At 43.8% G+C, this 12058-nt stretch overlaps 1 protein-coding gene across 1 annotated transcript in view; it reads left to right on the top strand.

The window, feature by feature from the left end:
- Positions 1 to 12058, top strand: part of mdn1 (midasin AAA ATPase 1) — a 194542-nt gene that overhangs the window by 48720 nt on the left and 133764 nt on the right. The window contains exons 21-25 of the mRNA XM_078212495.1: positions 382 to 529; positions 1505 to 1615; positions 3187 to 3338; positions 5971 to 6149; positions 11352 to 11560. Of these exons, the coding sequence (XP_078068621.1) occupies positions 382 to 529; positions 1505 to 1615; positions 3187 to 3338; positions 5971 to 6149; positions 11352 to 11560 (799 nt within the window). The remainder of the gene's footprint in view (positions 1 to 381; positions 530 to 1504; positions 1616 to 3186; positions 3339 to 5970; positions 6150 to 11351; positions 11561 to 12058) is intronic.

Below are 12058 nucleotides of genomic sequence, written 5' to 3'. Positions count from 1 at the left end.
TTCGACTCAGTATAATATTCTTCTCCTCACACTCTATTATCTGTTCTCTTATTCCTAAAGCAATTGTCATAGTTTGTTAACAAGTTCCAGTTGGAGCACTGAGCCACTTCATCCTTTATTCTTGCATTTCCCTTCATTGGTGTAAAGTGATGTGCTGCTGGAACTCTGCCCAAGAGTGGAGATTGACCAGACCACACATTCTGGACGAGTCCAGTATAGTCTCTTTCACTACAAGTTGTTCAAGTTAATACTATAAATATTTGGAGCACATCCTCTATGATGCAAATTTCCTAACCCAACAGCATTTTGAAGGGACCAAATGGATAACAATGTTATTGTAAATACTGATAGTTGATCTGAAAATGTGCCCGTCTTTGTTAGGTTTTACTTATCTGTGCGCAAGGAGACAAATGTCAAGTTAATGGACGGTACAGGCCACAGGCCCCACTACAGCCTTCGGACTCTCTGCCGCGCTCTTAAGTTTGCAGCAATGAACTCGTGCAACAACGTTCAACGATCATTGTATGAGGTAACTGATGAATGCCATCTGTTGTTAACATTGTCCAACTTGGGTACATAACATTTACTGCAACGGAATATTTTGTTGCATCCATTTTAAGAAAGCAGCTTGAAGCGTGCACTGCAATGTCTTATTTGGTTCCCAAAACATGCTTATTTAAAGGTGTTTTCATCCTCATAGAAATGCTACTTATGTTGACCCTTAATGTAAACCCAATTTAGATCCTTTACTTTAAAAGCTGATATTCTGTGTGGGGAGATTAGAATAAACCCCATGCAATTTTTTTTTGTCTTACACTCCTCGCTCCCATCTTCATGGTTATGAGTGGGCTGCAGTATAAAAGGAGGGTAATGCAGGGCATGGTGAGACTGGGCCTGAAGTGCTGGGTACAGTTTTGGCCTCCTTACTTAAGGAGGGATATACTTGCACTTGGAAGTTCAGAGGGAAGGTGTGCAAGGCCGATTCCTGGGATAATGGGTCGTATGAAGAAATGTTGAGCAAGCTGGGCCTGTGATAATTGAGTTTAGAAGAATGAGAGATGATGGGGCTTGACAGGGTAGATGCTGGAAGGATGATTCCTCTTCCCCCTCATGGAGGAATCTAGGAATCATGGAGGAGCGCAATTTAAAAATGAGGGAGCTACTATTTAAGATTGAGGTGAGGAGAGGTTTGTTGATCTTTTTGTAATTCTGTACCCCAGATTGCATTTGAGACTGGTGGAGGTGAATATGTTCAAGGCTGAGTTGGGTAGATTTCTAATCTGCAAGAGCGTCGGGGGTTATAGCAGGGCAAGCAAAAAAAGTGAAATTAAGGCTAAGAGCAGATTATTCATGATTTTATTGAATAGTGGAGTAGGCCAGAAGGGCCAAATGGCCAGCTGCTCCTAGTTCTTTTGCTCTTGATTAGGAATTTTAAAGAAATACCAAATATATACAGAACTAGTTACTTGAGCTGCATGTCCATGCTAACTTTGAAATTTTACAGGGCTTCTGCATGAGTTTCCTAACTCAGCTGGATCGTGTATCTCACCCAATCGTTGAGAAATTGATCTGCCTTCATATTATTGGGAACAATGCCAAGGCTGTTCTCCATCAGGTATTTTCTTCTATTTTTGCCAGTGAATTTACTGTGGCTTAGGATTTCAAACCAATCTGGGACGAAGGCTCATTCCACAGTGGTGAGTTGCCGAAACTTGTAGAAAATTATCACTGTCTGTGACATATCCAATTTCGCAATCCAAGGAAGTTAAATTTGATCTCCAGATAATATTTTCAGTGAACTCTCAGGATGAGCTTCACTTCCCCAAGTCAGATGCCCTGTGAAGGTGACACATCAGTTTGACACAGCTGACGGGTGTTTCTAACCCGGCAACAGGGCAGTTAAGTCAACCACGCTGCCCTGGGACTGGTCTCTCTCACCCCAGACCAAGTAAAATCAACTCGCTTCCTTGGTGGAAATTACAGAACAGATCTCTGTAAAACTGCAGTTTAACTTCACGGCTGCATTGCCAGGTTTCTTTAATTGACTTTTTTGCAACCGCAATAAAAGTCTAAATCTGCCATGGAGGAAGTTATACTTGATCTCTGAATTGCCAATTCAGTGATATAACCACGATAGTCCAGTCTGTTCACAACTTCGTGTCCTATATGACCCTGAGATGAGCTTCCAGTCTCACTTTCACTGTCTTCCACCTTCATAGTTTCTGCCCTGTCTCGGTGCATTTGCTGCTGAAACCCTTGTGCTTTCATCACCTCTAAATCCGACTGTTCCAATGCACTTCTAGCTGATTTTCCATATTCTACAGTTTGTAAACTTAAGGTTATCCAAGATACTGCTGCTTGTATACTGGTAGTAAGTCCCATTAACTCATTTCCCCCTCCCTCCATGGGACTTTGCGCCTTCCTTTCTCGGTAATCCCCTCCAGCACAATAACCCTTTTGAGATGTGGACTGCTCTGATTCTGGTTACTTGAGCATCCCCCACTTTCAATCACTCCACCATTGTTGGCAATGCCTTTAGTTGCCTATGCCCTAAACTGCATTAAGACACTTCTTAAAGTATACCGCTTTGACCAAGCCTATTATCACTTAGCCCAATATCTTCTAATTGTATTTCATGTAATTTTTTTCAAATATTGTTTTCTGCCAAGTTCCTTAGAATGTTTTGGTCATTAAAGGCATTACGTAAGTGGGACACAATGCCACAGTGGTTAGCACTGCTGCCTCAGCAGCTTGGGTCATTGACTGTGTGGAGTCTGCATGTTCTCCCCGTGTCTGTGTGGGTTTCCTCCGGGTGCTCCGGTTTCCTCCCACAGTGCGAAAGCCGTGCTGGTTAGGTGCATTGGCCATGCTAAATTCTCCCTCCGTGAACCCAAACGGACGTCGGAGTGTGGCGACTAGGGGATTTTCACAATAACTTCATCGAGGTGTTAATGTAAGCCTACTTGTGACACTAATATTAACTTGGACAGGTTGTCAACTACACAAGACAGATTGTATAAATAATCTACCAGTGCACTTTGCAGGAATGGGCTGTGTATTGTGGTGTTTCAGATTCTTAGCGCCTATTGTGTTTGGTTTAAATGGTGAAGTCAAATCAATTGCTAAATGAAGAGCCATGCAGATTTTAAAAATGGGGAAACGATGACTTTTTCTTTAACGTTTCAGCCAATACCAGAACCAAAAGGAGGACAGTCATTACAGATTGAAGGCTACTGGATTACAACAGGAGATAAGGAACCGTCTGTTGACAAGCTGTATATCCTCACACCCTCTGTCAAATTGAACCTGAGGGATCTGGCGAGAGTAGTTGCTGCAGGGTAGGAATGTGTGATTTTCATCTTCAGTTCACTTCATAAACTGTGGTATTTTAAAATAGGTTGAGGCAGGCATATGAACCATCAGCCCCAATCTAGAATAATGCCATGAAGCCTTCATTATAAATCTGAAGCACTGGGCCAGAGAGGTGGAGTCCTGGCTAAACACTTTAATACTGAGGCAGTGCTGCATTTTTTTTAAGAGTGTGTGTGCTGAAGTCCTGGAGCAGAATTTGACTTTTCCATCACTGGCAGTTTATAAGCCCCTGGGGTGGTGGCAGGGAGGCTGTACCTCCATTGTGACCTACTTTCAACAGAGACACGCACACGCACCCCGGACTACTTTTGCAGGATCCGGGGTAAACCATTTAGGACTGAGATCAGAAGAAATGTCTTCACCCAGACAGCAGTGAGCCTGTGGAATTCAATACCACAAAGCAGTTGAGGCCAAAACATGATAAATTTTCAAGAATGAGCTAGATATAACCTTTTGGGGCTACAAGGATCAGAGGATATGGGGTGGGGGGGAAAGCTGGAACACGTTACTGAGTTGGATGATCAGCCATGATAATGAATGGTAGAGCAGGCTCGGAAGGCTGAATAGCCAATCCCTGCTCGTATTTTCTTTTCTGTTAGCCCTCAGATCTCTGATGCTCTTTGGAGCATAAAGAAACATCAAAAATAGGAGTAGGCCATTCAGCTTTTTGAACCTGCTCCGCATTCAACATGACCATGGCTGATCCTCCATCTTGACACCGTATACACCCACCCTCCCCATACCCTTGACACCTTTAGAGTCCAGAATATGTCTGTTTCCTTCTTAAATATATTCAGGGATTTGCTCTCCATAGCCTTCTGGGGTAGGGAATTTCACCGGTTCATCGCCCTCTGTGTGAAGAAATTTCCCCACATAAGAACATAACCTGGTTCACCAGGTTGATACCAGAGATGAGGGGTGTTGATTATGAGGAGAGACTGAGCAGATTGGGTTTGTACTCGTTGGAATTTAGAAGGCTGAGGGGGGATCTTATAGAGACATATAAGATAATGAAGGGGCTGGATAGGGTAGAGGTGGAGAGATTCTTTCCACTTGGAAAGGAAGGTAGAACTAGAGGGCACAGCCTCAAAATAAAGGGTCAGTTTAGGACAGAGTTGAGGAGGAACTTCTTCTCTCAGAGGGTGGTGAATCTCTGGAATTCTCTGCCCACTGAAGTGGTGGAGGCTACCTCGTTGAATATGTTTAAATCATGGATAGATGGATTCCTGATTGGTAAGGGAATTGGGGGTTATCGGGATCAGGCAGGTAAGTGGAACTGATCCACTTCAGATCAGCCATGATCTTATTGAATGGCGGGGCAGGCTCGAGGGGCTAGATGGCCTACTCCTGCTCCTATTTCTTATGTTCTTATGATCTCAAATTTTGTGGCTCTCTTCCTCCACCATTATCTGTTCACCCACATGGCATTATCCAGTTCTCTGTAACCTTTAAACGAAAATGGGCGGCATGCTGTCACAGTGGTTAGCACTGCTGCCTATCAGCGCCAGGACCCCGGGTTCAATCTCGGCCTTGTGTCACTATCTGTGTGGAGTTTGTACGTTCTCCCCGTGTCTGCGTGGTTTCCTCCGGGTGCTCCGGTTTCCCCCCCACAGTCTAAAGATGTGCGGGTTAGGTGGATTGGCCATACTAAATTGACCCTAGTGTCGGGGGGATTAGCAGGGTAAATGCATGGGATTACAGGAACAGGGCCTGGGTGAGATTGTGGTCAGTACAGACTCTATGGGCCGAATGGCCTCTTTCTGTACTGTAGGGATTCTATGAAAAACAACTGTTCCATTTGTATGTTCAATCAAATATATTTCATACTGATTGTGTTTGGGTGCCAGATCAGAAAGTCCAAGCTATATTATGAAGCCAGACTAGACCCCAACAATTTTTCTATTTTGGCATAAATGTGAGGAAAGGATGCTTCGCTGACAAATTGGGGATCTTTTTTATCAAAACAAGCTTTATTCATAACACAGTTTAAGTGTAACTCTAACAAAATGGAACAGTCTTTGTTGAACAATTTTTGAATAGGAAAAGAAACTCCGCTCCCAACTTATCACTATTCAGTTCCAATTAAGCAATAATTTAAAACGTAACCCCCGCTTTAAAATTGGTTAGAAAATCTAGGCATACTTGCTTTAACTTTTGTTGACAGCCTTGGAAATTTCAGAGAGAGAGCGGGCCTCCAGGCTTCTGCATTTAACCAGCTCCAGTCAGCAACTGTTCTTCCTAAAATGAAACTGCTTTTCTGCTTCAAGCTGAGCTCCTCCCATTTCCAGTATCACATGACTCAGTCCCTGTATACCTAACTCATCATATTACTTCAATCAAAAAATACTCCATTATGCCTTCTGCTAAATAAACACTTGCATGGCAAAATGAATAATTATCCTGCTTTCTCTGCATCTGCTGCCAGACAAACCAACTGCTTGTAACAAAACACAATCTTAAAGCAGTCCCTCCCTTTAACGTATATTAATAGCACAGTAACACCACAATTGTCATCTATTTTTGTTAAAGGCTCAAGATTAGCCAAATGGCAGTAATATGTTTTGTTTACAATAAAACCTTTGGTGTTTTTGCTTCAAGGATTCATCCAGTACTTATTCAAGGAGAGACATCAGTTGGTAAAACCAGTCTGATTTCCTGGTTGGCAGCGGCGACTGGGAACCACTCTGTGCGGATCAATAATCACGAACACACAGACATTCAGGAATATATTGGCTGCTATGCATCCGATGAAACTGGAAAATTGGTCTTTAAGGAAGGTTTGTGCAATTATTTTTTAATTGAAGGTAATAGAAAATGGTTCACGAAGATTGTGAATGATTCAAAGTTAATTTTTCATGCAGATGTAATGTGCTCTACTTGCATAATATTGTTAATTGCAGCCTGGGTACTTCTACTGCACAGATAAAACCTGGTTACAAAAGTAGGAACTAAGATATTTCAGTTTGCTTCTTATTGCTGATTAATCCAACTCCTTTTGAAGGGTGCATATAATTCCATATAAGAGGGCTCCTGTAGCCCTCTTATCCTTCAGAACAACTGATTCTAACCACCTTGAGATTCACAGCATGACTAAGAATAAATCTCCCATCATCTGTGTCCTTGGAGTCACCATTGACCAGAAATTTAAATAGGCCAACTGTACAAACACTGGCTCTATAAGAGCACAGTAAGAAGTCTCACAACACCAGGTTAAAGTCCAACAGATTTATTTGGTAGCAAATACCATAAACTTTCGGAGCACTGCTCCTTCGTCAGATGGAGTGGAAATGTGCTCTCAAACAGGGCACAGACACAAAATCAAGTTACAGAATACTGATTAGAATGCGAATCCCTAAAGCCAGCCAGGTCTTAAAGGTACAGACAATGTGGGTGGAGGGAGCATTAAGCACAGGTTAAAGAGATGTGTATTGTCTCCAGACAGAACAGCTAGTGAGATTCTGCAAGCCCAGGAGGCAAGCTGTGGGGGGTGACTGATAGTGTGACATAAATCCAACATCCCGGTTTAGATCGTCCTCATGTGTGCGGAACTTGGCTATCAGTTTCTGTTCAGCGACTCTGAGCTGTCGTGTGTCGTGAAGGCCGCCTTGGAGAATGTTTACCTGAAGATCCAAGGCTGAATGCCCGTGACTGCTGAAGTGCTCCCCCACAGGAAGAGAACAGTCTTGCCTGGTGATTGTCGAGCGGTGTTCATTCATCCGTTGTTGTAGCATCTGCATGGTTTCCCCAATGTACCATGCCTCGGGACATCCTTTCCTGCAGTGTATCAGGTAGATAACGTTGGCCGAGTTGCAAGAGTAGGTACCGTGTACCTGGTAGATGGTGTTCTCATGTGAGATGATGGCATTCGTGTCGATGATCCGGCACGTCTTGCAGAGGTTGCTGTGGCAGGGTTGTGTGGTGTCGTGGTCAGTGTTCTCCTGAAGGCTGGGTAGTTTGTGGACAATGGTCTGTTTGAGGTTGCGTGGTTGTTTGAAGGCAAGAAGTGGGGGTGTGGGGATGGCCTTTGGCGAGATGTTCGACGTCTTCAATGACATGTTGAAGGCTCCGGAGGAGATGCCGTAGCTTCTCTGCTCCGGGGAAGTACTGGACGACCAAGGGTACTCTGTCCACTGTGTCCCGTGTTTGTCTTCTGAGGACGTCGGTGTGGTTTTTCGCTGTGGCGCGTCGGAACTGTTGATCGATGAGTCGAGCGCCATATCCTGTTCTTATGAGGGCATCTTTCAGCGTCTGGAGGTGTCTGTTGCGATCCTCCTCATCCGAGCAGATCCTGTGTATTCGGAGGGCTTGTCCGTAGGGGATGGCTTCTTTAACGTGTTTAGGGTGGAAGCTGGAGAAGTGGAGCATCGTGAGGTTATCCGTGGGCTTGCGGTACAGTGAGGTGCTGAGGTAACCGTCCTTAATGGAGATGCGTGTGTCCAAGAATGCAACTTGAACACGACACACGACAGCGCAGAGTCGCTGAGCAGAAACTGATAGCCAAGTTCCGCACACGTGAGGGCGGCCTAAACCGTTGGATTTATGTCACACTATCAGTAACCCCCACAGCTTGCCTCCTGGGCTTGCAGAATCTCACTAGCTGTTCTGTCTGGAGACAATACACATCTCTTTAACCTGTGTTGAATGTTCCCTCCACCCACATTGTCTGTACCTTTAAGACCTGGCTGGTTTTAGGGATTGGGATTCGCATTCTAATCAGTATTCTGCAACTTGATTTTGTGTCTGTTTGCACTGTTTGAGAGCACATTTCCACTCCATCTGACGAAGGAGCAGCGCTCCAAAAGCTTATGGTATTTGCTACCAAATAAACCTGGTGTTGTGAGACTTCTTACTGTATTCACCCCAGTCCAACGCTGGCATCTCCACATCTATAAGAGCAAGTCAGAGCCTGGGTATCCTATGATGTGTAATTCTCCAAAGCCTTTGACGACTTACAAGGTTCATTTCAGGAGTGTATGATGGAATACTTTGTACTGTCGTGCTGCGTGCAACTTCAACAATGTCCAAGAACCTCACCTTCCTCCAGGACAAAGCAGCCTACTTAATTGACGCAAAAACAGAAAATGCTGGAAAATCTCCAAGTCTGACAGCATCTGTAGGGAGAGAATAGAGCCAAGTTAGTGGATTTGGTAGCTCTATTCTCTTTCCACAGATGCTGTCAGACCTGCTGAGATTCTCCCACATTTTCTGTTTTTGTTTGATTCCAGTATCCGCAGTATTTTATTTTCTACTGAATTGACACCCCAGCCACCACTTTAAAGGTTGATTCCCTCCACCACGGTTGCATCGTGATACCAGTGCAGAAGATTCAAAGCAGCAATTCACTCGGGTATCTTGCAAACTGCCTCAAAGGCCACTTGACTTGAAAATATATTGCTGTTCATCATTGTATAAAATTCCTGGAACACCCGACTGTAATGAGTCTTCAGAGGCAGAAGTCCCTTCACCAAAATCCCTTCATTTACAATTCCAACAGCAGTACACAGCGCGCTATCAGTCAACAATTTACCTTTGGGAGTGCCAGAGGAACTGACACTCCCGGTTAAATGCAAGGAAAGGACTTACTGGCCCATCAATTAACTCCTTAATCAGGGAGTTCATATTCCAATAGGCCAACCTCAATGGCCTGATTGAAGTTATTACACCTACCTATCAACAAGTTACCTTCACCACACAGATGGCAGTTGCTCACCACCACCGCCAATTTCAGATGGTCAGCGAATACTGCCCTTGCCAGCAGTCTCCACATCTTAGGAACAAATCTACTTGTATTAATTTTGGGGGTTGGAATGTTGCTTTTGTCTAGAATCAGAATTTTTCAATTATAAACTTTAATGTGTTACAACTTTGCTGTTTAACTTCCCCTTGTGTATCTCTCCTTTTCTGCATCCTTGCACTCTCCATTGCATCCCTTCTTTCAATTTCAGGTTCTGACAGTTTAATATGTTAAATTTGATTGCACTTTGTCCTGGGCCTGTGCTCAAACTGTTGCTTTACAATTAACTCTTCAGTAGCTATATTTAGGCTTCCGATAAGAATAGTTTGAGATTTTCTTAAGGTATGCTAGTTTTGGCACCATTGTCCTTTTCTTTTTCATTGTTTCTTACCATCTGTTACGGTGTTGTTTCTTGTTTGTGTCTCTTTCCATGATAGTGGGGTGATTTTCATATCTCCATTGCTTCATATTTCTGAGTAGGAAATGAGAGCAAAATGGCCAAAAAAATGTCTCTCTCAATTTTACCTCGCCCTGAGGGCTGCCTCCATATCAAGCCTCAAAATAAGCAGCCAGCACTATCACCAGGCATGAGCAAGAGCTTTTCTGCTCTTTGCTAACCAGGGTCCTGTGATGTAGATTGGTTCAGAATGATATTCTAAAACGTCCAGTGCTGGTGCTGCATAATCCTTTCTTCCTGGTTCCAAAGCAGCCAAGCTGGCAACCCACAATACTTTTTGTTGGAAGCCACTGTTGTAGGTAAATAATGCCTCTGAGTCTAGTCGTGAGTCAAAGTACAGTGGTTTATTTTCACAATTGTGGGAGAAGTCCGATCTCTAATGCGGTCTCCAGACTTCTCACTGAATACAGGTCAAGAGCAAACATTTACACATATATTTTCGCCCCTGGTCACGTCTGCATCTTCCCACGATTATTGCTGTCTCGGCAGTTGCGTCTTTCCCGTGTAACCGTGGCCATCTCAAGGCTGTGAATATCTGTTTTGTTGCCACCATGTGGACTCCTGTGGGTTGTTTAGATTATAAGTTTGCACAAACAAGTTAACTGATGTACAGGGGCCTATACAACACTTTATATCGGTGAGGATGAATAGTATATAATGAATATATATGAATCTATGATTATACGATCACAGAAGGCATACATGTCAACTCCACCGTGTTAAACAAAGCTACATAATATAAAAGAACATAAAATGGAGTTTAGCTTAATTTATACTTGCTGGGTGAGCCACATTCCTGGACATGATTAGCTGGGAAACAGCAGGGACAACTGTTTCTCTTATCTGGTTTGGATGCACGAAAACAATGAGATCTACAGTGCTTCTCTCAAATCTCTAAGTATTACAGAGTTCGGGTCTCAATGCTTAAGTGTTACAAGGTTCATTAACCCATTCCCATCTTCGCCACTTATGGATGCAAATTGTTCCAGCCTTTTGAGTTAGTGTTGAGATCATTCAGTCGACCTCCTACCTTGATGTGCACATCCATATCAACATTGGTAGTGTTCCCCGGGTGGAGCAAAATGACCAAGCTAACTTTGTGACACTCCTGTTCAATTCCTTGGGATATGTGTGTGTGTGAATCAGTGAGATTAATTTCTGTCTCTTCAATCCTCATTCTCTTGCTGCTGAGAATCGTGTGGTGCCACTTTGCCAGTCTTTGTACAATAATACATGCTTCGTATAGTAACATTTGGAAAGATGGCCCGAACCTAAAAGTTTATTTATTAGTGTCACAAGTAGGCTTACGTTAACACTGCAATGAAGTTGCTGTGAAAATCCCCTCGTCGCCACACTCCAGCACCTGTTCGGGTACACTGGGAGAATTTAGCATGGCCAATGCACCTAACCAACCCATCTTTTGGACTGTGGGAGGAAACTGGAGCACCCGGAGGACCCCCCCCCCCCCCCCCCCCCCCCCCCCAGCTTTTTATTTCCTACTTTTGTTGCCTGGGGTGGTGATTCTTGCCCTGTTGCTGGATGTCACAAATCTCTCGTAGAAGGTGCCAAGTTTAAAAACTGACAGTCAAAGTCTCTGCTCTGGTACCTACTGAATCCTCTGTGGGCTGCTTTTTGAGTTCACAGGAGAATCTCTATCCCCTCTCAGCTGACCACAAAATCAGGGCCATTAATGTTTTAGAATGAATGATTTTTGTTGGTATTGCCATAAACAGTTCGAATGGATTAACAAATGTTGTCAAAGTGCTGACGTGTCTCTCTTTTCTCTAGGTGTGCTTATTAATGCTATGCGAATGGGCCACTGGATTATCCTTGATGAATTGAATTTAGCCCCTACGGATGTCTTGGAAGCACTTAATCGACTTCTCGATGACAATCGTGAGCTCTTCATAACCGAGACCCAGGAAGTAGTGAAAGCACACCCAAGATTCATGCTTTTTGCAACCCAAAACCCACCTGGACTATATGGTGGCAGGAAGGTCTGTTTTTAATCTTATCTGGTTTTCCTACTTGCAGGGGTGGTGGGTGTCTATCTGGGACACATCCAGCCCACAATGTGAATGTTTGTTTTAATTAGACCTTTATAAATACTAGTGAATTGTCGTGGAGCTTAAGAAACATTGATTATATTGCCACTATAATTGAAGGCAACATTGTGAAATGGCATTGTTCAAATAGCTGCCAGGAACTCGTACTACTTGGAGTTCATTTTTATGAAACTAAACATGAGGAAATAAAATCATAGAAACCCTACAGTGCAGAAGGAGGCCATTCGGCCCATCGAGTCTGCACCGACCACAATCCCACCCAGGCCCTACCCCCACATATTTACCCGCTAATCCCTCTAACCTACGAATCTCAGGGGCAATTTTAACCTGGCCAATCAACCTAACCCACACATCTTTGGACTGTGGGAGGAAACCGGAGCACCCGGAGGAAACCCACGCAGACACGAGGAGAATGTGCAAACTCCACAC

This window comes from Mustelus asterias, chromosome 5, assembly GCF_964213995.1.
Source record: "Mustelus asterias chromosome 5, sMusAst1.hap1.1, whole genome shotgun sequence".
In the NCBI taxonomy this organism is placed as follows: domain Eukaryota; kingdom Metazoa; phylum Chordata; class Chondrichthyes; order Carcharhiniformes; family Triakidae; genus Mustelus; species Mustelus asterias.
This window is presented reverse-complemented; position numbering and strand designations above follow the sequence as displayed.